Genomic DNA, 26,135 nt, shown 5'->3' on the forward strand with positions numbered 1-26,135 from the left:
ATTCCCCAAGAGAAACCAGTGATCATGGTTTTTCTTCCAGATCTTTTCCTCTACATATACAAATGTATAGATAAATACTTTACCAAAGAAATCATTCAATATAGTCCGGCAACTACTTTTTTTTTTCCACTCCGAGATGTATTTTCATACAGACCTACCACATTTTTTAATGATTGCATAGTATGCCATTATATGGAAGTATTATCTTCTTTAAAGAACTTTTTTTGTTTTGCTCTTACAAATAATGTTGCAGTAATATTCTTGTATATATACTGTTGTATGCACATTTATTTGTATGAATATTTCTATAGGTAGATTCTTAGAAGTGATATTGCTTGGCTAAGGAATGTATACATTTTACAATGTGTTGTGTATTTTCTTTTTTCTTTTTTTTTTTTTTTAAAGATTTTATTTATTTATTTGAGAGAGAGAATGAGATAGAGAGAGCATGAGAGGGGGGAGGGTCAGAGGGAGAAGCAGACTCCCTGCTGAGCAGGGAGCCTGATGCAGGACTCGATCCTGGGACTCCAGGATCATGACCTGAGCTGAAGGCAGTCACCTAACCAACTGAGCCACCCAGGCGCCCGATGTGTTGTGTATTTTCAAACTGCACTTCAATTTATCTTTTGAATCAATCTTTTGTACTAAAGCTAGAGTGATCTCTGTAAAATGGATTTAATCATGTGATTTCCCAACATCAAAAACAAAGCAACTGGGGCGCCTGGGTGGCTCAGATGGTTAAGCGTCTGCCTTCGGCTCAGGTCATGATCCCAGGGTCCTGGGATTGAGTCCCGCATCGGGCTCCCTGCTCAGCGGGGAGCCTGCTTCTCCCTCTGCCTCTCTCTCTCTGTCTCTTATGAATAAATAAAATCTTTAAAACAAAACAAAACAAAACAAAGCAACCACAGACATGTTTGATGGACTTCTACTGTCTGTGTAATAAATTCAAAAATTCTTAATTTTTAAAAATGAGAGTTATAGGGGTACCTGGGTGGCTCAGTTGGTTAAGCCTCTGCTTTCGGCTCAGGTCAGGATCCCAGGATCCTGGGATGGAGCCCCACATTGGGCTCCCTGCTCGGTGGGGAGTCTGCTTCTCCCTCTCCCTCTGCCTCTCACCCCTGCCCCCGCTAGTGCTCTCACTCTCTCAAAAAAATAAAATCTTTTTTTTAAAAAAGAATGAGAGTTATAAAATTTAGCCCAAACCTATCTTTCCTGCCATTTCCACCCCCCCACCAACAAAAATATACTGTTTTATAAGGAAAAATCCACCTCTTCTATAAAACCTTTCATGTATACAGGTCTTTCTCTTCTCTATGCAGGATAGAACTAATTACTTCCTTCTTTAGGTTCCGAGAGCATTAAATTTATTATCCCTTTGATAGCACTTTGTGCATTGTACTGTATTTATTTGTATCTGACTCCCCTACTAGTCTGTGAACTTAAGGACAGGAATCGTGTCTTACTCATCTCTCTGTATCCCTAGCACTTTGCACAATGCCTGTCAGAGTGGGTGCTTAACAAATGTGTGTGTAATGGGTGAAGATATTCTTCAGGTAGGTGGTAGCAATAAGAACTCTGGGAGATAGAATAAGTGATGGAAGTTATGGAGTGTAGCATAAAGCTAACTGAGTCCTGAGAACATGGAAGCTGGTCAGGAAAGGAGAAATGGGCTTCAACTGGCAGGAGTCCCCATGTGGTTTTCTCCTCCATTACAGAGACCAGCTGTCTGATTATTTGGATTAATAGACTTGGGACTTGAGAACATGTAAAGTATTAAAAATTGGATGACTGAGGATTCACTTGGTGTTGGGAGAGTTTGACTTAGCTGTTCTGTGCTTATTCCAGACTAAGATGCTTATGCTGAGAGACTCAGCCCTCTTCCAGAGTCATGAATAAGTTCTTCTTGAAAAATCAAAGCCTCCTCATTTTCAGGGCAGGATTCAGGTGGGAGTAAGAATGGTAAATAGGTCAGATACTTCTACATTGTCTTTTTTAGCCTGGCTTCAGGGGAAAGTACCCTACTAAGAGGCTCTAGGGTGGTGGGCCTACTCTGGAATAAATTATCTGTGTGAAAATAGTTCTTATCTTATTTCAGGCAACTCTGGTGGCTCTCCTGGTCTGGTTGCTTTGAAGAAAGAAGAGTAGAAGAAAAAATAGGATAAATCATGTCAGAGATACTTGATCTCTCTTTTCTGTCTGAGGTGGAGAGGGATTTGATCCTCAGTGTTCTACAACGAGATGAGGAGCTCCGGAAAGCAGATGAGAAAAGGATCAGGTAAGCGTTCCAGAAAAAGCACAGGTTCCCAGACCTTTGATCAATTTTATCTGGACCTTTCCTTCTACCTCCCATGTGACTTTCAGAGGAACTTGTGTACAGGTTTACAATTCCTCACTGGGTCAGGTTGGGCTCTAAAGTTGTTGCTTCCACAGAACCAAATAGTCTTACTGTCTCTACCCCTCAACAACTTTCCATCCAACCTATGCAGATTGTGAATGCGCTTGTGCTTCTCTCTGGGGTCTTGGCAGGCGACTGAAGAATGAGCTACTGGAGATAAAAAGAAAAGGGGCCAAGAGGGGCAGCCAACACTATGGCGATCGGACCTGTGCCCGGTGCCAGGAGAGCCTGGGCCGTTTGACTCCCAAGACCAACACTTGTCGGGGTTGTAATCACCTGGTGTGTCGGGACTGCCGCATCCAGGAAAGCAATGGTACCTGGAGGTGTAAGGTGTGCACCAAGGAAATGTGAGTATCACCTATGGAGAGAGAGAGAAAAGGAAGAATTTCCCTCCTTGGCCTTTGTTAGTTGAATGACAGGAGCCATTTTTTTAAAAAAAATTCATCTGTCACTTTCTTTTATTTCCTCCCAGAGAGCTGAAGAAGGCAACTGGAGACTGGTTTTATGACCAGAAAATGAATCGCTTTGCTTATCACACAGGCAGTGAGATAATTAGGATGTCCCTGCGCCGTAAGCCTGCAGGTACTGGCCCTTTCTGGAAGTGTTTTGTTGTTTGTTGTTGTTGTTTGTTTGTTGTTGTTGTTGTTGTTTTTGAGGTGCTTGACTTCAGTGATAGATCCTCTGACGTGGAATCCTGTTATAGTCTTACTGGTGGTGTCCTCACTTCATGGGTTCTGTGGGGGAATATAAAGATTATATGGCCATCCCTTCTGCAAGTGTGATGTGTTTCCCTTTTCCCCCTCATCACCACCACTCTGCCACGCTTTTGTTTGTCTTGAAGTGAATAAAAGGGAGATGCTGGGACAGCCCCTTCTTCATCAGTCACAGATGGATGATACCTGGCCGGGAAGAAAGATCATTCAGGAGCAACAGAAGAAGCCCAGGTAAGAACTAGCAATCATTTACAGAAATGCTACACATCCTTTTAACTTATTTTAACATTATTTTAAACTTTCTTCTATTTATAAAACAATAGCTGTTTATTACAGGAAAATTTGGAAAGTACAGAAAAGAATAAAGAAAGAGGGAAAAAAATACCATCCTACCACCCACATGTAAATATTAACATTTTGGCATATTTACTCTGTTCTTTTTTTTTAAAACATTTTATTTATTTATTTGAGAGAGCAAGAGAGCATGAGCAGGGGAGAGGGGCAGAGGCAGAGGGAGAAGCAGACTCCCTGCTGAGCACGGGACTCAATCCCAGGACCCTGTGATCATACCTGAGCCGAAGGCAGAGGCTTAACCGACTGAGACACCCAGGTGCCCTTACTCTGTTCTGTTAAGAACAATTTAAAGATGAATAGAAATAACACATATTCATTATTAAAAACTTAGCCAGTATAGGAAACAATAAAGAAAGCAACAAATCACCCAAATTCCTACTAGCCCAGTATTCACATGTGAAAATTATTTCAGATATCTTTTGTGTGTATATATAGATAGAAGGATGGGTGGGTGGATAGACTGAAAAATCTGTGTGATATTGGATCATAATATATACATTAAAAGCATGCTATGAAATTTTACTTGAATTTAACAGAATAAAACAGAAGAAATAAAATTGAAGAATTGCTCATCTTCAGACAAATGTTTCTTTACCATAAAAGATATTAGTCATTAACATCCTTCTGAGTTTAAGAAAAAAAAATCATAAAAACCATTGAGTAGTCATTTTTTCCCTAGAGTCTTTTTGGTAACAGCCCTATTGAGATATAATTCACATACCATACAATTCACCCATTTATAGTGTATAATGCAGTGGTTTTTAGTGTGTTCACAGAATTGTGCAACCATCACCTCAACTGATTTTAGAACTTTTCATCGCCTTAATAAGAAACCCTGTACTCTTTAGCTATCACTCCCCCAACTTCCTTATCCTTCTCCCCCTCCTAAGCATTCACTGATCTACTTTCTATCTCTATATATTTGCCTATTCTGGACATTTCATTTAAATGGAATCAAAGAATATGTGGTCCTTTGTGACTGTCTTCTGTCACTTAACATAATGTATTCAGGGTTCATCCACGTTATAGCATGTGTCAGGACTTAATTTCTTTTTATTGCCAAACAATATTCTATTCTATATTCTGATAATATTCTGTTATATGTATATACCACATTTAATTTTTCCATTCATCTGTTGATGGACATTTGGGTTGTTTTCACTTTTTGATTATTATAAGTAATGCAGCTATGAACTTTCATTATGAGTTTTTGTATGGACATAACATTTTCATTTCTTTTAGGTAGATACCTAGGAGTGGAGTGCTAGGTCAATCATTTAGTCATTTTAAAAAATCTACCTGTTTCAATATCACCAGTGGACTCTCTGCTATGAAAGAGGAGATTAGCTTTCTTATACTTTCTCTAAATGCTTTCCCCTACTCCCATTTTTTATTACTCAAATCACTTTTACTTTGTCAGCACTTATAACATTTACATTCTGTTATGCAACCATAAGTCATCTGCCTGTTTTATCTGTTTGTTTAGTTTTATTTCATATTTTAAAGGATTGTCTGCTTGTAATCAGGCCTTGGAACATGACTCCTCTATATTTCCGAATTCTTTCCTTTCATTTATTTCTTGGTTGTTTGGATTTTACCACTGAGAAGTTCCTTCAAGAAGGGCTTGCAGAAGCTATATTTATTTTACTCTTTCATGTTAAGAATGTCTGCCTAGTGACTTTATACCTGAATGATATCTTGGCTGGGTATTGTATTCTTGGGTCATACTTTTTTTCCCTCAGAATGTTGTAGACACTACTCCACTGTCTTCTGCCACTGAATGTGACTGTGATGAAGTCTGAGGCCAGCTAGCCTTTTGTTTTTCTCCCTTGTAGGTAACTGAGTGTGTGTGTGTGTGCACGTGCGTGTGTGCACACGTGTGCACACATCTCAATGGTGATCATTCTGCATCATTTCCCACTAATATGTACCCTTGATGAGTCCTTTCTCCATTGCTGGAAAATTTTTCTGTATCATATCCTCTGAACTTTTTTTCTGTTTAATTAGTTAAGTTTCCCACCTTAGGGACATTGGATTTCTTTTTTGTAAAAATTTTTTTTATTTATTTGACAGAGAGACAGAGAGCACAAGCAGGGGGAGCGGCAGAGGGAGAGGGAGAAACAGACTCCCCACTGAGCAGGGAGCCTGATGCGGGACTCGATCGCAGGACTCAGGGATCATGACCCCAGCCGAAGGCAAACGCTTAATGACTGAGCCACCCAGGCGCCCCTGAGGACATTGGATTTCTTCTTCTTTTTTTTTTTTTAAGATTTTATTTATTTATTTGACAGAGCGAGACACAGCGAGAGAGGGAACACAAGCAGGGGGAGTGGGAGAGGGAGAAGCAGGCTTCCCGTGGAGCGGGGAGCACGATGCGGGGCTCGATCCCAGGACCTCGGATCATGACCCAAGCCAAAGGCAGATGCTTAACGACTGAGCCACCCAGGTGCCCCGGATTTCTTATTTCTTTATTCTCCTTTTCTGTCCTTTTCTTTAACTATCAAATGCAAGAGAAAAGAAAGGTAAAAGCAATGAACTGTGATTAACCCAAACCTTTCCTCTATGCTATTACTTTGACTTTCAGACATTTTCATTATTCCCCCACTTCCCTTTCTTTTTGCTATATCTAATGTACTTTTAGAACGAATTATCTTGGGACACCTGGGTAGCTCAGTCAGTTAAGCGTCTGACTCTTGGTTTCAGCTCAGATCATGATCTCAGGCTCATGATCTCAGGCTTATGATCTCAGGATCGTGAGGTCAAGCCCCACATTGGGCTCCATGCTCAATGCAGAGCGTGCTTGAGATTCTTACCCCCTCCCTCCCCCTCTGCCTCTGCTCCTCCCTACCCCATGTGCCATTTTCTCTCTCTCAAGTAAGTAAATAAATATCTTTTAAAAAGAGAATGAATTATCTTGATTAGGTTTTAATTTGTTCTTTGCTCTCAATCTTCCTTTTCCCCTAATGTTGTTTTATCATCTTTCCTGTTTGAGCTCTTATGCTTTATCAAATCTATATTCTTATTAAGTTCCTACATAGTATAGAGTACTCACAAGAAAGCTACTTATTTTCTTAGGGTTATATTCTTCTCCAGAATAGTTCTCTGCCTATATTGCAAGTTGATTCTATTACTCTCCACCCCATGGCATATTTATATATCTGCCAGACCATTTCTTCTCATTTTACTCATGTTTAACCCGGGAAGTTCTACCTGTATCTTTTATTTGTTCTGATACAGTGTGTGAATCCTCCTTGACAGGCCTCTCACCTCAACCTGAGACAATTTATCTCTTCCCTACCCCCAGCTGTACTTTAAGAATAGAATATTGCTTGTGATATGCTTCTTTTTTGGCACCTGAGGGGAAGGGCAAAAGGCACCTTGGGGGTCTTGGGTTTGGGTCTGCTGAAATTCTCTTAAATGTCCAGGCTCACACAGTCCAGCTCTGGATGCATCCTCTAACTCATACCCTTGCTCCCCTAGAGATCACATACCCCAGCTGTCGTGTCTACCTCTGTTGGGATCCTCCAGTGGTACCTGGGGCTACAAATCTTGAGAACTTTGTTTTCCTAGACTCATTCCAGGACTACTGACTCACTCACTTCATCTGCACATCTCTACATCAGATGGAGTTTTGCTGTGCTAAATCTTTTCTTCTGTTTTCTTAGCCATGACTTTTTGAACTTCAGGACCTGAGGCTTTACTCCTTGTTTGGTTGCTGCTGGTGAATTTTTTGGCTTTTTATTTGTGTTTTGTTCCCCCTACCTTTCCCTCAGCCAAAGGGAAGTGACTTAATCATGTTTTATATGATTGTTGAAAAGCAATATAGAAATATGTAAAATGAGTCCCCAGTAACCTCACTGCTTCTGCCCCAGACTATTATTGTTAATAGGCATTACTAGTTTTGGTATATGGACTACCAGACCGTCTAAATGTACAAATATAGATTGGATTCTTAAACTTTTATTTTTTTAAAAGATTATTTATTTACTTGAGAGAGAGTAAGAGAGAGAAAGGGCACAGAGGGAGAGGGAGAAGCAGACTCACTGGTGAGCAGGGAGCCCGATGCAGGACTCGATCCCAGGACGCTGGGATCACGACCTGAGCCGAAGGCAGACGTCCAACTGACTGAGCCACCCAGGCATCCTGGATTCTTAAATTTTTAATCTCTTTTTAAAAAAGGACCGTACTACATACAAATTTAGTGGTAAAAAATGGAAGAGAAAGAATTTAAAAAACTCAATAATACAGATAATCCCATAGAAAATTGGCAAAATATTTGAACAGACATTTTGCCAAAGGCAATATACAGATTTCAAATAAGCACATAAAAAGATGCTCAACTTCTTTAGTTATTAGGGAAATACAAATTAAAATCATAATAAGATACTACCATATACCCACTAGACTGGCTAAAATGTAAAAACTGACCATACCAGTTGTTGGTGAGGATGTAGAGCAACTGGAATTCTCATACACTGCTGGTGGGAATGTGCAACAGCGCAGCCCCTTTGAAAACCAGTTTAGTAGTAGTTCAGTTAAATGTGCACTACCTTGTGATTCAGCCATTCCATTTCTCGGTATTTACTCAAGAGAAGCGAAAGCATATGTCCATGCAAAGACTTGTACATGAATGTTCATGGCAGCTTTGTTTGTAATAGCCAAAACCTGGAAACAACTCAAATGTCTATTAACAGGTGAAGGGATGAATTGTGGTTGGCTTATACAGTGGAATACTACTCAGCAATCGAAAGGAATAAACTATTGATACAAGCAATAACATGGGTGAATCTCAAAATAATCCTGTTGAGTGAAAGAAGCCAAACAAAAGAGAGGACATACTGTACGATTCTATTTATATAAAATTCTAGAAAATGCACCCCACATTTTAGTGGCAGAACACAGATCAGCACTTCCTGTCTAGGGACAGAGGCAGGGAGGGAGTAATGGATTATGAAGGAGCAAGAGGAAACCCTTGAGAGTGATAGATATATTCACTCACTTAATTGAGGTAATGGTTTCACGAGTGTATGTATATGCTAAAACTCATCAAATTGCACACTTAACCCCGTGCAGTTTATTTATGTCAGTTATAACTCAAGGTGTAAAAGGAACAACTCTAGAAAAATATAACATCGACATCTTTCTGTGTCTGCACCAAGGGTCTATCTCATTCTTTTTGCTATCTGTATGGTGTTTCATCGTGTGTGTGTACTGTGATTTTATCCACACAGCTTCGGGTGGGTGACTCATCTGTTCTAGGTGATGAGGCCGCCCCTTTTTCCTTTTGGATAAGGATAAAAACGGCTTTTATTTCCCGAATCCGATTAACACATCTGACATCATCGGTCAGAATGCAATTTCTGAAAACTACTGCTTCTGGCTATCTAGGACCTCTTGTCTCATTGGACCCAGAACACTTATTTATCCTAAACATGGAAGCAGATTAAGTGGCCATAAATGATCTTTGCCATAAAATTATGGAGCCTCAGAGGTAATCACATTCAGCCCTCTTGTTTTTACAGAAAAGAAAACAAGATAAATGATTTCCCTGAGATCATACAGATAGGTAGAGGCCAGGACTCCCATCTCTTAGTCTATTTTTTACTGCACAGATGTCAGTAATTGCCTTTTTGCCCTAGGGTTATTTGTATCAGCTCTGGATTAGTACGTATTCATCTTTAGGAAAAAATACAAGCAGAAAACACACTCCATGGGCTATTGTTAAACTGCCTCTCTAGAGGAATGGTTCTGCTTTGGGTTCCTTATTCTTTGGAGCAAAGAGGGGAAAAAAGTAAAAATGAAATCAACTTCCCTGCTGTGCCTTGGACAATAAAGCTAATATACCTCTCAAGAAATGACCACCGTTTCACCTCTTGCAGGCCCCAGGATTTTAACCCCCGCTGTCTGTTTTCATAAAGCTATTGCAAACATCATGTGATAACTTGGAAAGTTTATTCTTTACTGCCTAAGACATTATAGATTCTGGCTATTTTGTTCTTTTTTTTTCTGGTTACTTTGTTCTTTGTTCATGTACTAGTTCATGCATTTTTTAAACAAATGTCTGTGAATGCCTACTATTTGCCAGGCATTGTTTTAGGCCGTGGGATACACTGGTAAATACAAGGAAGTCCCTTGCTTGTGGACCTTAGATTTGGGGATGGGGAGACACAGACAGTAATCAAATGCATATATCAAATCAGATGTTGACAAGTGCTATGGAGAAAATGAAGTAGGCTAAAAGGATAGGGAGTGCCAGGAAAACATGTGTGCCATGTTTCCTGTTATCCACTTAGGATAGCCAGGGAAAGTCTTAATAATACGGTGATACCTGAGCAAAGACATGAAGCAAATGGGGGAGCAAATCCTGAGAGTATCTGGGGGAAAAGCATTGTGGGCAGAGAAAGCAGAAGATACAAAGACCTTAAGGTAAGTTGGTATTTGGCACGTTTGAATACTCTGGAACTGAGTGAGCAAGGGGAGAAGTGGTAGGAGATGAGGACAGAGAAGGGATGAGAAGCAGATCATGTAAGACTTTGTTGGCACTTGTAAGGACTCTGTCTTTCACTCCGAGTGACATGATACAATTTTCCTATTTTTAAATTGAAGTAAAATTCACATAACATACAATTCATCATTTTCACAAGTTTAAGGCATGCCATTCAGTGGCTTTTAATACTTCGAGAATGCTGCGCAACTGTCGCCATGGTCTAACTTCAGAACATTTCCGTCACTACAGAAAGAAACCCCGCACCTCTTAAGCAGTCACTCCCCATTTCCTCCAGTCCCTAATCTGCTTTCTGTCTCTCTGTGGGTTTGCCTACTCTGGATATTTCATATAAGTGGAGTCATAGAAAATACTGCTTGCTTCTTTCACTTCACGTAATGTTTTCAAGGTTCATCTATGTGGTAGTATGGATCAGAACTTGATTTCTTTTTATTGACAGTAATATTTCATTGTATAGGATATACCACATTTTGTTTATCCATTCATCCATTGGTGAATATTTAGACTGTTTCCACCTGTTGGCTATTGTGAATAATGCTGGTCTGAACAGTCACGCACAAGTTTTTGTGTGAACACATGTTTTCAGTTCTCTTGGGTGTATACCTAGAAGTGGAATTGCTGGGTCATATGGTAATTCTATGCTGGATTTATATTTTATTTTATTTTATTCCTTAAATTTATTTACTTTAAAGATTTTATTTATTATTATTATTATTATTTTGTCAGAGAGAGCACAAGCAGGGGGAGTGGCAGGCAGAGGGAGAAGTAGGCTCCTTGCTGAGCAAGGAGCCCCTGGATTTATATTTTAAAAGCTCATTTTGACTGTTCTATTGAGGATAGATTGTGTAGGGACAAGGGTGTAAGTAGGGAGTTCAGTCAGGAGGCTGTTGTGACCATATTGTGACCACTAGCTGGATGATGGTGGTTTGGACCAAAGTAATGGCAGTGGAGGGGCTGAGAACTGGTCAGATTCTAGATATAATTGAAGACAAAGCCAAGAGTGTTTGCTAACAGATTGAGTTTGTATTGTGAGAGAATGAGGGGAGTTAAGGGAAACTGTTAAGATTTTTGACCAGACACATGAAAGGAGAAAGTTGTCATTTGATGAAATTGAGAGAAGAACGGGTTTGGGGGAGGATTAGGGCCTTAGTTTTGCACTTGCTGTGTTTGAGACATCCAAGTAGAGATGTCAAGTAGGCTGTTGGAAATACAAGCCTGGTGTTTGAGTGAGAGATAAATTTAGGAGTTATTGGTTTATGGAGGATATTTAAAGCCATGAGACTAGTAGATGAGATCATTTAGGGATAATTCTAGATAGTGAAGAGAAGCAGCCTAAGGAATAAGCCTGGACACAATCCAAAGACTGGAGGTTTAGGAGACGAAGGACCAGCAAAGGAGCCCACGAAGGGGACTGCAGCAAGATCAGAGGACCAGGAGAGTGTCATGTCCTGGCAGCCAAGTGAAATTAGTTGAGATTCTTGAGGAAGAATGATTTTTCCCTTTTTCTTACTGCTCTCACAAATTCCTTGAGGCTCAGGAATGGTGTCCTTCCTTTTAGCAATGAGAACTGCTGTTTTGAATGCCCAGGGTCATCCATAAAGCTGAGAAAGAATTCTGGTCTTCTGAATACGGTCTTTGAAACATACTTCTTATTTATGTGTCTACTTTAAGCCCCACTGAGGGGATTCAGTCAACAAATATAGGAGTGCCCGCTGTATGGTAGTTTCTCTTCTAGGCACTGGGAACACAGCAGTGAATAAGATATGTGGTCACTGATCTCACACAACTTAGTCTAATGGAGGAGAAAGACATTAAATAGGTCATTTGTTTAAATTATTGGATAAATTAAATAATTTGTTTAAAAGACATAAATAATTACATGTGGGATGACTGCTATCAAGAAATCAGGGTGCTTTCGGAGCATATAGGAAGGTTACTAATCCAGACTTGGAGTGGGGACATAGAGAGATCTAGAGGAATTAACATAGAAGGAGATTCCTGAAGAAGGAGTTGATTTAGCCAGGTGAGGAAAATGGTCATTGTGAAAAGAACATCCCAGGCAGAGAAAAGAGTAAAAGGGAGAACTTTGGCATATTCAAGGAACCAAAAGAGCTTAATCATTCTGGAAACGTAAAGTATAAGGAAGGTGGAGATGAGTCTGGAGAAGTGAACAGGGGGCAAAATCCTAAGGGTTTTCTTGCCATGGTAAGGAGTTTGAACTCAATCCCAACAGCAATGAGGAACTGCTGAACAGTTTTCAAAGTATACTCAGATATTTATCTGAGAAAGATCACTCAGGCTACCAGGGTGAGTGGGCTGGAAGGAGGCCCGACTCCCAGCAGGAGAGCCCACTTCCTCTACATAATCACCTCTTGGTTTTTATTCTAGTGTGCCATTTGAAGTGCCCAAGCCGAAAAGTGGAAAGAGTGCACTGGAGGCCGAGAGCGAGAGTCTGGATAGCTACACAGCTGACTCGGATAGCCTGTCAAGGTAAAACCCCTACGAGTCCTGGCACCTCCGCTCATCCCAAGTCTCCATTTTGTTGTCTAGTTCAGGATGCAGGGCTCCTGTAGCTTCAGTGTGTCTGCCTTCTGTCCTCATCAGGTCAAATGAAGTATTTTCTCTCATCTTGCCACAAGTCTTGTCAGTAGTACATCTGCTGTTGGCTCCGAGCACAGCCTTCTGGGGCATGCTAACTTCCACAGGCTGCTGCATCTTGGAGGAGTCTTCCTGGACCAGTAGCAACTGCCCCCGATGTCCCTTAGGAATGGGGGAGTGAGTGTGTTTGTGCAAAGTTGCTTATCTGCTTGTCTGCATTCCTTCAAGGTAAATCAGATGTGAAGTATTACCTTCTGGATTTGGTTACTACAGTGACCCCAAGCCAGTGGATCTCCTTCCATAGAGCTTCCATAGATGGGGAAGGTGAGGAGGTGATTTTGTTATAACTTCTATATCTACCTCCAGGAGAGACTCTCTGGATAAATCTGGCCTCTTTCCAGAATGGAAGAAGATGTCTGCCCCTGCACCTCAAGTGGAAAAGGTAAGGTTTTGTTATTGGTCAGTTGGGGTCTCTCTCTCTCTTTTCTCTCTTTCTTTCTCCCTTCTCAGGAGCAGTTTGCATCAAGAGTTCAACTAAACAAATTTAAGTTTAGATTCACTTGGGAGTATTGAAGGTTTTGGTTTAAACATATGAGAAAATACGTTTTGTACTACTTCCTAGGATTAAATTCCTAAGATTAAATTAATCTTTCCTTTAACTTTGTATAGTTTAGCAAAAATCTGAGCCTTATTCTTCCTAAGGCTCTTTTTCCTTACTCCATCCTTCCAGCTACCCTACAATCCTTTTCTATTTCCTTGCCCTTATTCCTTCCTAGGAAACTCAGCCTGGGGGTCAAAATGTGATATCTGTTGATGAGGGTGAGATGATATTTAAGAAGAACACCAGAAAAGTCCTCAGGCCTTCAGGTAGGTTTCCCTTCATGGCCTTTGAGATTGAAGTCCTGCATGCCCTGGATGTGTTCTTGGTATGGAAAAGAGTAGGTCTCTTATGTTTTGGGTTTTTGGTCTTCCATTCAGAATATACTAAATCTGTGATTGATCTTCGCCCGGAAGATGTGGGACATGAAAGTGGCTCCTTGGGAGACAGAAGCAAATCTGTCCCAGGCCTCAGTGTAGATATGGTAAGTACCCTTGTATTGGTCGCTATATGAAATTTTATAAATCTAGAGTTGACCTTAGTACTTGATACTCCTAATCAGTCTGTTTAATTCTTTAGGAAAAGGCAACATGAATCTTAATTCCTCCAAATTTCTAAAGTAAATCTGGTTGCTGAATCACTTAAAAAAAAAGACTGTCTTCACTGTCTCTTTTATCTTTTAATACGTTGCTTGATATATAGTTGGGAGCTCAAATAAATACTTATTTTTTTAAAGATTTTATTTATTTATTTGACAGAGAGAGAGACAGTGAGAGAGAGAGAGCACAAGCAGGGAGAGTGGGAGAGGGAGAAGCAGGCTTCCCGCTGAGCAGGGAGCCCGATGCGGGGCTCGATCCCAGGATCATGACCCGAGCCGAAGGCAGAGGCTTAACGACTGAGCCACCCAGGCGCCCCAATAAATACTTACTTTGATTAAAATATAAAGCGTTGGTTGGGTTGGGGCAGTCGAATGGGAAAGAGATATTCTTATCTTGTTCTTTTGAGATTGGAAAAAGATGGTTGGAATATAGTTTGGAAGCCTGAAATGGGAGACACAAAATGAGGATAATGTGCATGTATATGCGCATGACACTTCAGAGTTGAGTCATAATTATGGCTCCCACTCAAGGAAGTTTATTAGTCTTTGAACTTTTTCTAACTTTATTAACTCTGAATCTATATTTACTGTTCCAGGAGGAGGAAGAGGAAGAAGAAGACATTGACCATCTGGTGAAGCTGCATCGCCAGAAGCTAGCCAGGAGCAGCATGCGAAGTGGTTCCTCCATGGTAAGTTCTAGTAGTTTTGTGGCTACAGACATGTTGGGGTACCAGGAATGAAGGAAGTATCTCTCTAGAGCTGAGCCAGGACCTGGGGAAATCATCCTTGTCACTCTTTCCAGGTAAGTGAGATGCATTTGTCTGTTCATATCCTCAGTTTAGATAGTAGTTGCTGAGGGCACAGCTAGGTGACTTTCCTTGGCCTCTGCCCTGGAAGTAGTCAGGTAATTAGGCAGTTTGGGCTAGAGACATTCTTGATCACAGCTTTGTGAACAGTAAACCATGACTTCTCCTCTAAAAAGGTTAACAGGCCACGAAGTGAGCAAGATAGTATTTCTTCATCACAGTCCACTCCAGATCTCACATTCAAGAGCATTGTCCTGACAGGGGCCCTGGCAGGGTTAATTGGCACCTGGGTATGATTAAGGAGTAGCAATGTCAATCAGAATCATGAAGTTAAAGGCACATTTAAGAATTAGGGCCTAGTTCTGTCAAAGTATGAAGATTGGTGTTTAGGGGACAGAGAGTCAGGAACCGAAGTGATTGGGGTTCGTTCCCATCCCCACACAGGAATAGAATGGCAGGCTTACATATGGCAAGGGGGAAAAGGAAAAAAAGGAGAGGGAAACAAGCCATAAGAGACTCTTAAGGATAGAGAACAAACTGTGGGTTGATGGAGGGAGGTGGATGGGGGCTGGGCTAGATGGGGGATGGGTATTAAAGAGGGCACTTGTCATGTTGAGCACTGGGTGTTGTATGTAAGTGCTGAGTCACTGCATTCTACTCCAGACACCAATATTGCACCGCATGTTAACTAAGATTTAAATAAAAAAAGAAACCCACAGATAATTAAGGCACTTTGTTTTAATTAGTACCTGACCCCTGCCAGCCAACATGTTAGCATATATAACATATACCAGAAACATAGTTTCATCTTACCTGTATTCCTTGTCTACCTTCTGGGCCATGTGAAAACTAAAACTAAAAATTGTAAAAAGAGGGAAAGAAGAGAAGCTAAGAGCATGGGTGAGCCATGAACTGGTTGTTAACCTCAGCAGTGAGTGTGCTACTAGCTCTCTCATCCTCTGGGTACAAGACTGTTGGCAGCGCTCGCTTACCGCAGGGGCTTCTGAAGATGTTGTTTTGTTCAGTGACTGTGGCTTTATTATGAGGGAAGATGTGAGCAGTGTGGGAAGGGGAGGTATGCCTTTATCAGATGTTTGTGGGCGCTTTATCTGCAGAGTACAATTGGCAGCATGATGAGCATCTATAGTGAAGCTGGTGACTTTGGCAACATCTTTGTGACTGGCAAGATTGCCTTTTCCCTGAAGTATGAGTGGCAAACACAGACTCTGGTCATCCACGTGAAAGAGTGCCACCAGCTGGCGTACGCTGATGAAGCTAAGAAGCGCTCTAACCCGTGAGTGCTTCTGGAATCTGACTGGTGCTCTGAGATGGGAGCTCGGACCCTGGCATCTCGGTTATCACTTCCTGGGCAGACAGGGAGGTGTATTTGAGAGCGGCTAGGGGAGATACGGGAAAGGGACCAGGACTGGGAACATGCTAGAAGGACATGCCTGAGAGGGCTTGCTGTGACATTTTCATTTCATCATGGCATCTGTATGGAGAGCAGAGAAGTGAAGAATGGGCTTGAGGAAAAAAAAAAAAAAAAAACAATAAATGACTCCATACTCTCCTTGATTTCTAGATACGTGAAGACTTACCTTCTGCCTGACAGGTCCCGCCAAGGAAAAAGAAAAACCAGCATCAAGCGGGACACCACCAATCCACTGTATGATGAGACCCTCAGAGTACGTATCTAGATCCCGAGAGGAGAACACGTTCTGTCTTGTGTGCTAAGCTGTAGCTATTCCTCTGCTCCAGGGCTGGGTGACATGGTATTCAGTGGCCATGTCTGTATCTGAAGATATGCCGTGGGCATCTGTTCACATGCTAACCTCCCAGAGAAGAGAACAAAAGTGATCTGGCTTTCTTGCATTGTTGTGAAACTGGAGATTCATGTGACCACAAATCTCATGTTATTTTACTTTTTAAAAGATTTCATTTATTTGAGAGAGAGAGTGAGAGTGCGTGCACGTGAGTGGGGGGAGGGGCAGAGGGAGAAGCAGGCTCCCCGCTGAGCAGGGACCCCCCCCCCAACACGGGGCTCAATCCCAGGACCCTGGGTTCATGGCCTGAGCCGAAGGCAGACGCTTCACCAACTGAGCCACCCAGGTGCCCCCACAAATCTTTTAAAAAGTCATTTGGGATCAGGAGTTTCTGTGGCAGTCTGTTTTGAAGATTCCGTTGTTCTTTTACCCAGTCAAGGAAAAATTGATTTTCCACGTCCCACCATAGAATGTGGATTTGTGTGAAATGGGGTAAGTGAAGGCTTTGATTAAGGAAACTCAAAGTACTTAGGGACCAAAGTAATTTGGTATTCAGGATTATGGACTTTGGGTATGGTTGCTCAGAGTTTGGAATAATCTTTTCTGAGGAATTACCACAAACTAATCACCTTGGGCTTCTCTTTTTCTTTCGCAGTATGAGATCCCAGAATCTCTTCTGGCCCAGAGGACTTTGCAGTTCTCAGTTTGGCATCATGGTCGTTTTGGCAGAAACACTTTCCTTGGAGAGGCAGAGGTTCAGATGGATTCCTGGAAGCTTGATAAGAAACTGGATCATTGCCTCCCTTTACACGGAAAGGTAGTCAGTCTGCTTTAACAACTCCTTACACAGTTTGGATCTGAAGTAGCATGGTCTGCAGGGACCTCTGCTGGTACATGTTGGTGGCGTCTTTGAATGTAATCTGTAGAGTTCTAGGGCACCCTGCTGGGGTTTCTGAGTTTGACAGTAACTTCAGACGCACTTGCACGTGAAGTGTGTTATCATCTCCTTGTAGGCCAGGCAAAGGATGAAGCACGGTTTTCCTTTGAAAAGTCTTTCATATGTGTGCCAAGCTTTGCCTCATAACCTTCCAGAGGCCGGGCATACCCTAACATCCTAACTTGCGCCTCTTCTCCAAGCTAACCTCTTGGGTGTCTCCTAATCACTCCTTTTCCGAGCTGATCTTTTCACTGAAGAAGTGGGAAGTAAAACAATTCATGGGGTTCTAATTGTGCTCTTCGTCACACAAGCCAGGGCAAATTTTACTTTGGTGATGGCACCTCAGGCGAGAGTGTAGCAGTTTCCAAAAATAGTGCCTGAGATCCGAGTGCAGACCTGGATTTGAGTCCTGGTTCTGTTATCTGCCAGCTAGGTAAGTCACCCCTGTTCTAAAACAACTTAGGCAAGTCACTTAACTTCTGTGAGTCTCAGTTTATTCATCCACAAAATGGAGATCATAATAATATTTCTCTTTCCCAGGCTTGTCCACAAAGTGCCAAGCAATGCCTGGTACCTCATGGACATTCAGTAGGTTACTGTCATTCTGGTTAAGATGAAATTGCTAAAAGAGAGTTAGGATTTCTTGATGATCTGAACTGTCCAATGGCAAGGTTCCTTGGTAAAATTTTTTTACACTAACGTTTTCTTTTTTTATTATTATTATTTTCAGTTAGCCAATGTATCATTAGTTTTTGATGTATACACTAGCATTTTTCAATGCTAAAAATAGTACATGGTGCATAGACTATCTTTGGAAAGATAGCCAGGAAACTAGTAGCAGTGGCTGTCTCTGGGAAGAGAGACTGAGGTGAGAGAGCAATTTAGTTTTCTCTGTGTGCCCTTTTAGAACGTCTGAACTTTTTTACCATGTCTACATGTATTGCTTATTTAAAAAATTAAGAACAAGAGGATTTGTGTACACGTGGTTCGAAATTGCAACGACATAGAAGTATATAAAAAGAAAAGTACATTCCAATCCCTAGAAATAACCACCCTTATCAACTACTTGGATATCCTGATAGAGATTTTATATTAAGCAGCATGAATATGCACGTAGGGATTTATATTTGTTCCTTTTTATACAAATAGGCTTGTATGAAACTCATCGTGTACATATACCTTGATTTTTTTCATGTAACAATTCATTATCATGGACATCTTTCTCTGCCATCACTTACATATCTATCTCATTTTCATTGCTGTATAGTGTTCTTTCATGTGCCTATATTATAAATTGTTGGCTTTTTTTTCTGTTAAAACTATGCTGTAATATATCTTGGCCTTCTTATGTGAATGTAACATAAGGGAAATTTCTGGTGGTGGAATTTGTTGAGTCAGTCATGCAATATTTTGATAGCTACTTCCTTCCATAAAAAATATTAACAGTGTTAAATCTGCCCTTTTAAATACTAATAAAAGCAGGAAAGCAATGATCACCAATCTATAGCATATTATTAGAAATGTAGAATCTCTTTTTTAAAGATTTTACTTGAGAGAGAGAGAGTGCGCGCATGCGAGCGCAAGCTGGGGGAGGGGCAGAGGGAGAGGGAGAAGCAGACTTCCCACTGAGCAGGAAGCCTGATGAGGCTCCATCCCAGGACCCCAGGATCATGACCTGGGCCGAGGGCAGATGCTTAACCGACTGAGCCACCCAGGCGCCCCAGAAATGTAGAATTTCTTAATCATTTGGCACACGAGTCATTCTCTCAGGGGCCTACAGTTGATATAATGATATTGGAAATGTCACCATAAGCCATTATGAACTACTGCCAATGGAAGTGTCTTACATCAAAAGAAAAGAAAAAAACTGCGTTAAGATGGAGACATTTGCTCTTTGCAATTATTTTGAGCTGGAATGGAAATATGCTACTGAAAAAATACACCAATTTCTTGCGAAGGCTAAACTCCAGTTTTAAGAATCTCCTGAAGTTCACAATCTGGAAATGAATCAGTTGTGTAGACATGTATAAACAACAAAAAGTCCACTCCAGCATTACAGATCTATTTTAACTTAAAACTGTCTACATTTATTGCCTCTTTCTTCCCCCTAGCAATCCACTTGCTCCCATTCAGCTTTCTCTTCCTGGCATCCACCTCCCTATTCTTTTATATCTCTCCCATATACTAAACTGTGCATCTGGGTATGTGGTACATTTTTCCAAGCCAATGGGGATTATGCCTTCCTGGCATTGGTATACTCCATGCTGAGGACCTAGGTGAGAGGAGCCCCAGTGAACACAGGCGGGTGACAGGGCACGTCTGGTCTGCACCAACTCATGTTATGGATACCGAAGCATAAAGAAGTGAACCATGCCCAGAGAGCCAATAGAATGAAGCAATTCTGGTACCAACAGCCAAAGACAATATGCCACTTGCCGCTCATTCCAGACATTCATTCATTCACTCTTACATTCATTCCATAAATATTTGTGGAGCACCTACTATGTGCCAGGTACTTGGCTAAGTGTCAGGCCTACTAGGCCGAGCAAATCTCGGGTGACTCCTGGCCTCCTGGCATCTAGGTTCTAGTGCTAGAGACAGCCATTCATCAAAAGTAATGTAAATACATATAAAATCAGAAATTGTGGCATGCTCAAATCCTTGCAACAGAGTTCCACCTAGCTTTCAAATCTTTGCAAACTCTCTTTAAAAAAATACTTTTTATCTTTGAAAATCATACAAGCAACACATACCATTCTCTTGAAAAAGACTGTGTGTGTGTGTGTGTATATATATATATATTTGGAATCTAGTGGGCATTGCAGACGACTACACTACAGTTACTAGATTCTGAATACCCTCAAAGGTCTTGCAGCGAAGATGCCACACAGACTCACAGGCAACTGATACCATGATGAAGAACCTTTGTTGGTTTTTCTGCAGCCCCTTCTGAAGGAACTGTCTTAGAAACCCGTGGCTGCCATGGCCTGGGGACCCTGGATTGTATTCATAAGGAGGATTCTCTTATGTCGTGAAGCTGTTCTTGGAGTCAATTTTCGAGTCTCCTCAGCAAGAGGACCCAACAGCCCCTGAGAAGCCCCGCTTGACCTGTTGGGTTTCCCTGTGTTTCAGATCAGTGCTGAGTCCCCGACTGGCTTGCCATCACACAAAGGCGAGTTGGTGGTTTCATTGAAATACATCCCAGCCTCCAAACTCCCTGTTGGAGGTGACCGGAAAAAGAGTGAGTTTGTTTTTTTGCGGGGGGGGGGGGGGGGGGCTGGATTTAGCCCTGAGGCTTCTGTACAGGGTGGCTGTGAGATAGTGCAGCTGGCCGCCAGCACTGTGGGCGAAACCAGATTGAGATGCTCCCTGGATCATCCTCTAGGGAAGATTCCTTTACTAAGTGAGCCTTTTCTGTATCATTTTCAAGCAGAAGGGAGTATCTTCGGGTTGGCACTCTTTTTTTTTTTTTTAGGCCATTAAACAGACTTGGTCTCGGTCCAGCTATGGCAAGCTATTAAGAGGGCAGATTAGAACAGAAACTTTGGGGGTGAGAAAGGGTGGTTGCAAGGGGTGGTGAAGTGTGAGGGACGGGAAGTTAAAGGTGGAGGAAGAGTCAGTGAACATACGGGGCACTGTGCTAGTGACTAGGGATAGATATGTAAATGAATAAGACATATTTGACCTCCCTTGAGAAGCTTAGTGTAGCAAGGATGACAGTCCTATGCTAAAAGAGGAGTGATGAATTCTCTCTAGTTACATTTGGGGAGAAATTTATTTTTATTTATTTATTTGACACAGAGAGACACACAGCGAGAGAGGGAACACAAGTAGGGGGAGTGGGAGAGGGAGAAGGGAGCCCAATGCGGGGCTTGATCCCAGGACCCTGGGATCATGACCTGAGCCGAAGGCAGATGCTTAACAACTGAGCCACCCAGGCGCCCCTGGGGAGAACTTTAAAGAGGAAGTAAGGATGAAACTGGACTTCAGATTTTACCAGGCAGAAAAGGAAGAGGATGGGGTGAGAAGAGCAGTTCCAGAAGACACAGCATGAGCAAAGGTTTTAAAAAGGCATGGTAAATGTGAGGTTTTATGTGAGGAGTTCACTACCGTGAACAAACTCCAGGTGGCACTGGAGTTATGGTTTGTGTATGTGGGGGTGGAGCTGGAATTGTTGATAAGGTGAGTGCCTGACTGAAAAGGGCTTTGAACATAAGGGTAAGGAGTTGAATTTGATCCATTGGTGCAATGGGAAGCCAAAGTTCTTAGAAAGATACCTGTAGCAGGGTCGAATCCATAGGATACGGGGATGAACAATACCCCCAAGAAAGGTGTGCGGGATGACTAGAGAAGAGAAGCAAGGATAGAACCTAGGGAAGAGCCAACACTTTAAAGGATAAAGAGAGGACGAAAAGCTAGCGAGGCAGAGGGTTATTAGGAAAGGGCTTGGAGAAGAAAAGAGCAGAGGTTGTCAATAGTGTTGAAATACTACTGGGATGTCAGGCCGGTGAGGATGGAGAAGACATGGCTCATCGGCGTTAGGTTGTATTTTCAGTGGGTTAGTGGAAGCAGAAGCCAGATTTCACCAGAAACTAGGCTGGGTGAATGAAGCAAAGAAGCAGAAGTAGTGAGTGTGAACTCTTTTTTTAGGATAATTGATGGTGAAAGAAAGAGATAAGTGTAAAGGGAGATTTTCTTTTTAAAGAATTTTTTCTTTTTAAAAAAGACTTTATTTGAGAGAGAAGGAGAGAGAAAGTACAAGCAAGGGGGAGGGGCAGAGGGAGAGGGAGAAGCAGACTCCCTGATAAGCAGGAAGCCTGATGTGGGGCTCCATCCCAGGACCCCAGGATCATGACCTAAGCCGAAGGCAGATGCTTAACTGACTGAGCCACCCAGGTGCCCCTTTTTAAAGGATTTTTAAAAGAAGAGGTGAGATTAGCGTATATTTAGACTGAGGAGACAGGACTAGTAGAGGAAGAGATATTAAGGAGGTGGGTTCTCCCTCTACCTCTTCTCCCTGGCTTGTGCTTTCTCTCTCACTCACACACACTCTCAAATAAATAAATAAAATCTTTAAACAAAAGGGAGGGGTGTGCCTGGGTGGCTCAGTGGGTTAAGCGTCTGCCTTTGGCTCAGGTCATGGTCCCAGGGGCCTGGGATCGAGCCCTGCGTCCGGCTCCCTGCTCAGCGGGGAGTCTGCTTCTCCCTCTGCCTCTTCCCCCTGGCTTGTGCTCTCTCTCTCTCTCGCTCACTCTCTCTCTCTCTCTCTCAAATAAATAAATAAAATCTTTAAAAAAATGGAAGGTGGTGGTTGAAATTGATGATGCCTGATGAGTCCTGTGAAGTGGGCATGGGATCAAGAACACAAGCAGGGGAGTTCCCTTTTTAAAAATCATTCAACAAATATCAGGCAACTTTACTTCTCTAAGCCTCCACTTTCCCATTTATAAAATAGGAATAATAGTAGATATCTTATACGGTTGCTTTGACAATTAAATGCTTACTGTAGAATCAGGCACATAGCCAGTTTTCTAAAAAGCAAATTGCTATTGTTGTCCTTACTAATTGAGTCAGGCACTGTGTTAGGTCCTGAGGGTGGAAGTCAGATGTGGTCCAGTTGTCATGGAGCTTGCTGCCTTCAGGAGCCAGGGATGGAAGGTGGTCTGTAGAAAAGGTCAAGTGAAATCTGAAGCGGGGAGGGGCTCACTTGCTATGGCTGACCTCCCTTGCAGGTAAAGGTGGGGAAGGGGGAGAGCTCCAGGTGTGGATCAAAGAAGCCAAGAATCTGACAGCTGCCAAATCAGGAGGGACTTCAGACAGCTTTGTCAAGGGGTGAGTCCCCGGCTCCAGCACCAAACTAACCAGTTCCAGGACAAGGAAGCTACGAGAGGAACCCAAATTAACCTTTGTCTATGGATATTATCCTTGTATATCCTGCCACCTCCCGCAACCGACTCTGTTCCTGAAAGTAGGTAATAGGAAAACCTCCACAAAACCTCTGCCTTTGTCCTGGTCTGAGCTCAGTTTGGATGGTGCTGTAGTGTGGATTTCCAAAGAGGAGGGTGGGAGACAGAGAGGCTGGACTTTTCCTTTGTTATAGACTTCGGCTTTTAATGAATCCTGAATCAAAAGCTGTGTCCTCTGACTGTTCGGATTTAGGAGCGCAGGACTCTGTTCCCCACAATATTGCAGCAACGCCAGTTTTCCCCAAATGATAGATCACACCCCCCCTCCGGCCCCCGCTGACTCAAGTTCTCTAGCAAATCGTGTGGCTAGGCCTGGAGTTACGACCATTGGTTTTCTTGAAAGAGGACCTTGTCCAGTAGAAATGGAATCAAATATTTAAAACCCCTGTTTGGTAGAGTATAGATAACAGTTTACTAATGACACTATATTAATTTTCTCTCCAGGTTAAAGGAATTGAATCAGGTGAAAGATCCAGTGGGGGTAGTGGGAACTCTGCTTCGGCATGTTCGAAGGAGGGAGTGTATGTGTGTGCTAGCATCCGCATGGCGACTTACCTTCCTCGGCTAGGCCTGCGGTAGGGGGACAGGGGAATTTCGGTCAATATTTGCCAGCTTTGAGTAGCTCGTTGATCACTGCCCACCCTCTGCCAGATACCTCCTTCCCATGAGGAACAAGGCCAGTAAGCGTAAAACTCCTGTGATGAAGAAGACCCTGAATCCCCACTACAACCACACATTTGTCTACAATGGTGTGAGGCTGGAAGATCTACAGCACATGTGCCTGGAACTGACAGTGTGGGACCGGGAGCCCCTGGCCAGCAATGACTTCCTGGGCGGGGTCAGGCTGGGTGTTGGCACTGGTGAGAGCCTCTCCCCCTGTCCTAACTCTTTTAAAGGTCTCTTGTGTATTTTTCCCTCCTCATCTGCCTTTATCCCCTCCTTCAGAGCTTCTCTATAGCAAGCGTTGTCTTCTTTTCTTTTCGGTTAACATTTGGTCACTGTTTACTGAGTGCCTACTCTGTGCAGACCTTAGGGGAGGCTGAGCTCATGCGCTGTTAATGCGCACACATAAACGGGACCCTGATGGCCACGAATGCCATCATCTCAGCATCAAAAAAAAATCTAAAAACCTACCTGTAGCTGTACGGATAATTTCCATCTTCCATCCTGTTATAATGAAAGAGGGGCCTTTCTAGCAAAGGCCAAGCTCTTTCCAAGTGTTCTGGATCACCCCCTAACCTTCTTAACCTCACTTCTGGAATCTCCTGTCTCTCCTGTCTGATCACTTTCATTCCCTCTACCTCCCTACTGGAGGTGAAAACAGATACACTTGGGTATTGCCAATCTTAAGAAACAGAAATTAACCTTTTCTTGACCCTGCGTCCCCCTTCTAATTCCTTAAAAGGAACTGTCTCTACTTCCTCACATCTCTTTTAGTCCTCAGTCCACTGTGATCTGGCTTCTGTCTCACCACTTCACTGAGCAGTTGCTCATGGTAAAGTTTTGTTTTCATCTTACTAGAATTTTCATGCGATTTAGCATAGCTGATCACTCCCTTTTTCTTCAAATACTTAGCTTCTACTGATTCTGCACTTGTCTTTGTGGCTTTCTCATTCTCTACCCAAACTAAATATTGGTGTTTTTCAAGGCTTAGTCTTGAATCCTTTTTGCTCTCTGCAGTCTCTGCACGCCTGCGGCCTTAAATACTACTTGTATGTTAATAAGTCATACAAAGCACTTAACCCAAAGTGTCTAGAATGAGGTTTTTACAAATGTAAGCCAGTTCATATCAGTCCCCCACTTAAAACCCTTCAGGGGCTTACTCTTGTACTTAGAAGACAATCCCAAGTTCTTATCGTTCTGCCAGACCCCTATAGATTCTGGCCCCTTTGTTCCTTTATAATTCATCCCTATATCACTCTCCTACTTGCTCCCTGTGCTCCAAGCACAATGACTCTTTCTGCTCCCCAAATATACCAAGCTCATTCCAACTTCAGAACCTTTGCAATTATTGTTAACCTCTGTCTGGCTCCTTCCCATCCTTTGGAGCTTGACTCAGATGTCTCCTTGGAGGGGCGCTCAGACCACTCCGTCTAAGGGAGGCCCTGATCTAGGCACTGCCGATCACCCTGTTTATTTACTTCATGACATTTATCTCGCTATCTGAAGTATTCTTGACTTCCTTGTAGATGTTCTGTTTCCCCCATTCAAATGTAAGCTGCCTGTAAGACAGGACTTTTTTTTTTTTTTTGCTTTGTTCACCACTGTATCTTCCAAGCCCCGAAGAGTACCCGGTACACAGTAGGCACTCAATAAATGTTTGTTGAAAAGATGAATTACAAGACAGGAGGAATGAGGCCACATACAATCCGAACCTCAGGCCTGGAGTCTACAGCTAGAGAAAAAAAGGTGTTTAGCTGCTGCCATATCACCCATCTTTCCCGGGGGGCTGAGGTGTGGGTTCCCTGTTCAGCCTCCTCTGGTGTTTCTCCTCAGGGATCAGTAATGGGGAAGTGGTGGACTGGATGGACTCGACTGGGGAAGAAGTGAGCCTGTGGCAGAAGATGCGACAGTACCCAGGGTCTTGGGCAGAAGGGACTCTGCAGCTGCGTTCCTCGATGGCCAAGCAGAAGCTGGGCTTATGAGTCCCTGTCCTTCTCTGCAGGTCCAGCCCTGTCCAGGGCAAGTTGGAGGAAGTGAAGAAACCAAGAGCAAAGATTTATAATTTTGTGTGTGTGTGTGTGCACGTGTGTGTGTTATGTATGTGTGTGTATAAACATGTATTTCTACAATTCCTATTATGCTAGAGTGATGCAGACTTGTTCCCCTTTTTAAAGCAGGCTCAAGACTAAGGGTCTGCTCAAAATGTTTTTATTTGTGCATAATCTAGTATATATCCAGA

The 26,135-nt window shown here is 42.5% G+C and overlaps 1 protein-coding gene across 1 annotated transcript; it reads left to right on the forward strand.

Moving 5' to 3' along the window:
- The first annotated feature begins 2,165 nt into the window (after nucleotides 1-2,165).
- On the forward strand, nucleotides 2,166-26,015 carry SYTL4 (synaptotagmin like 4). The gene is made up of 16 exons (XM_021695189.2): nucleotides 2,166-2,275; nucleotides 2,527-2,742; nucleotides 2,868-2,977; nucleotides 3,237-3,339; nucleotides 12,356-12,457; nucleotides 12,932-13,007; nucleotides 13,342-13,432; nucleotides 13,544-13,647; nucleotides 14,358-14,450; nucleotides 15,683-15,861; nucleotides 16,150-16,252; nucleotides 16,986-17,147; nucleotides 20,400-20,508; nucleotides 23,000-23,099; nucleotides 23,885-24,093; nucleotides 25,730-26,015. Exons 1-16 carry the CDS (start codon nucleotides 2,166-2,168, stop codon nucleotides 25,876-25,878), a joined length of 2,016 nt encoding a protein of 671 aa, XP_021550864.1. The 3' UTR covers nucleotides 25,879-26,015.
- The last annotated feature ends 120 nt before the right edge of the window (nucleotides 26,016-26,135 follow it).

This window comes from Neomonachus schauinslandi, chromosome X (genome assembly GCF_002201575.2).
Source record: "Neomonachus schauinslandi chromosome X, ASM220157v2, whole genome shotgun sequence".
Taxonomy (NCBI): Eukaryota; Metazoa; Chordata; class Mammalia; order Carnivora; family Phocidae; genus Neomonachus; species Neomonachus schauinslandi.

Bases quoted from the DNA above. Each gene is read 5' to 3' on its own strand.
- SYTL4 (XM_021695189.2), top strand. From the start codon at position 2,166: ATGTCAGAGATACTTGATCTCTCTTTTCTGTCTGAGGTGGAGAGGGAT. The intron at 13,433-13,543 runs GTAGGTTTCCCT...TCTTCCATTCAG, and splicing joins AAAAGTCCTCAGGCCTTCAG to AATATACTAAATCTGTGATT. The intron at 16,253-16,985 runs GTACGTATCTAG...TTTCTTTCGCAG, and splicing joins TGTATGATGAGACCCTCAGA to TATGAGATCCCAGAATCTCT.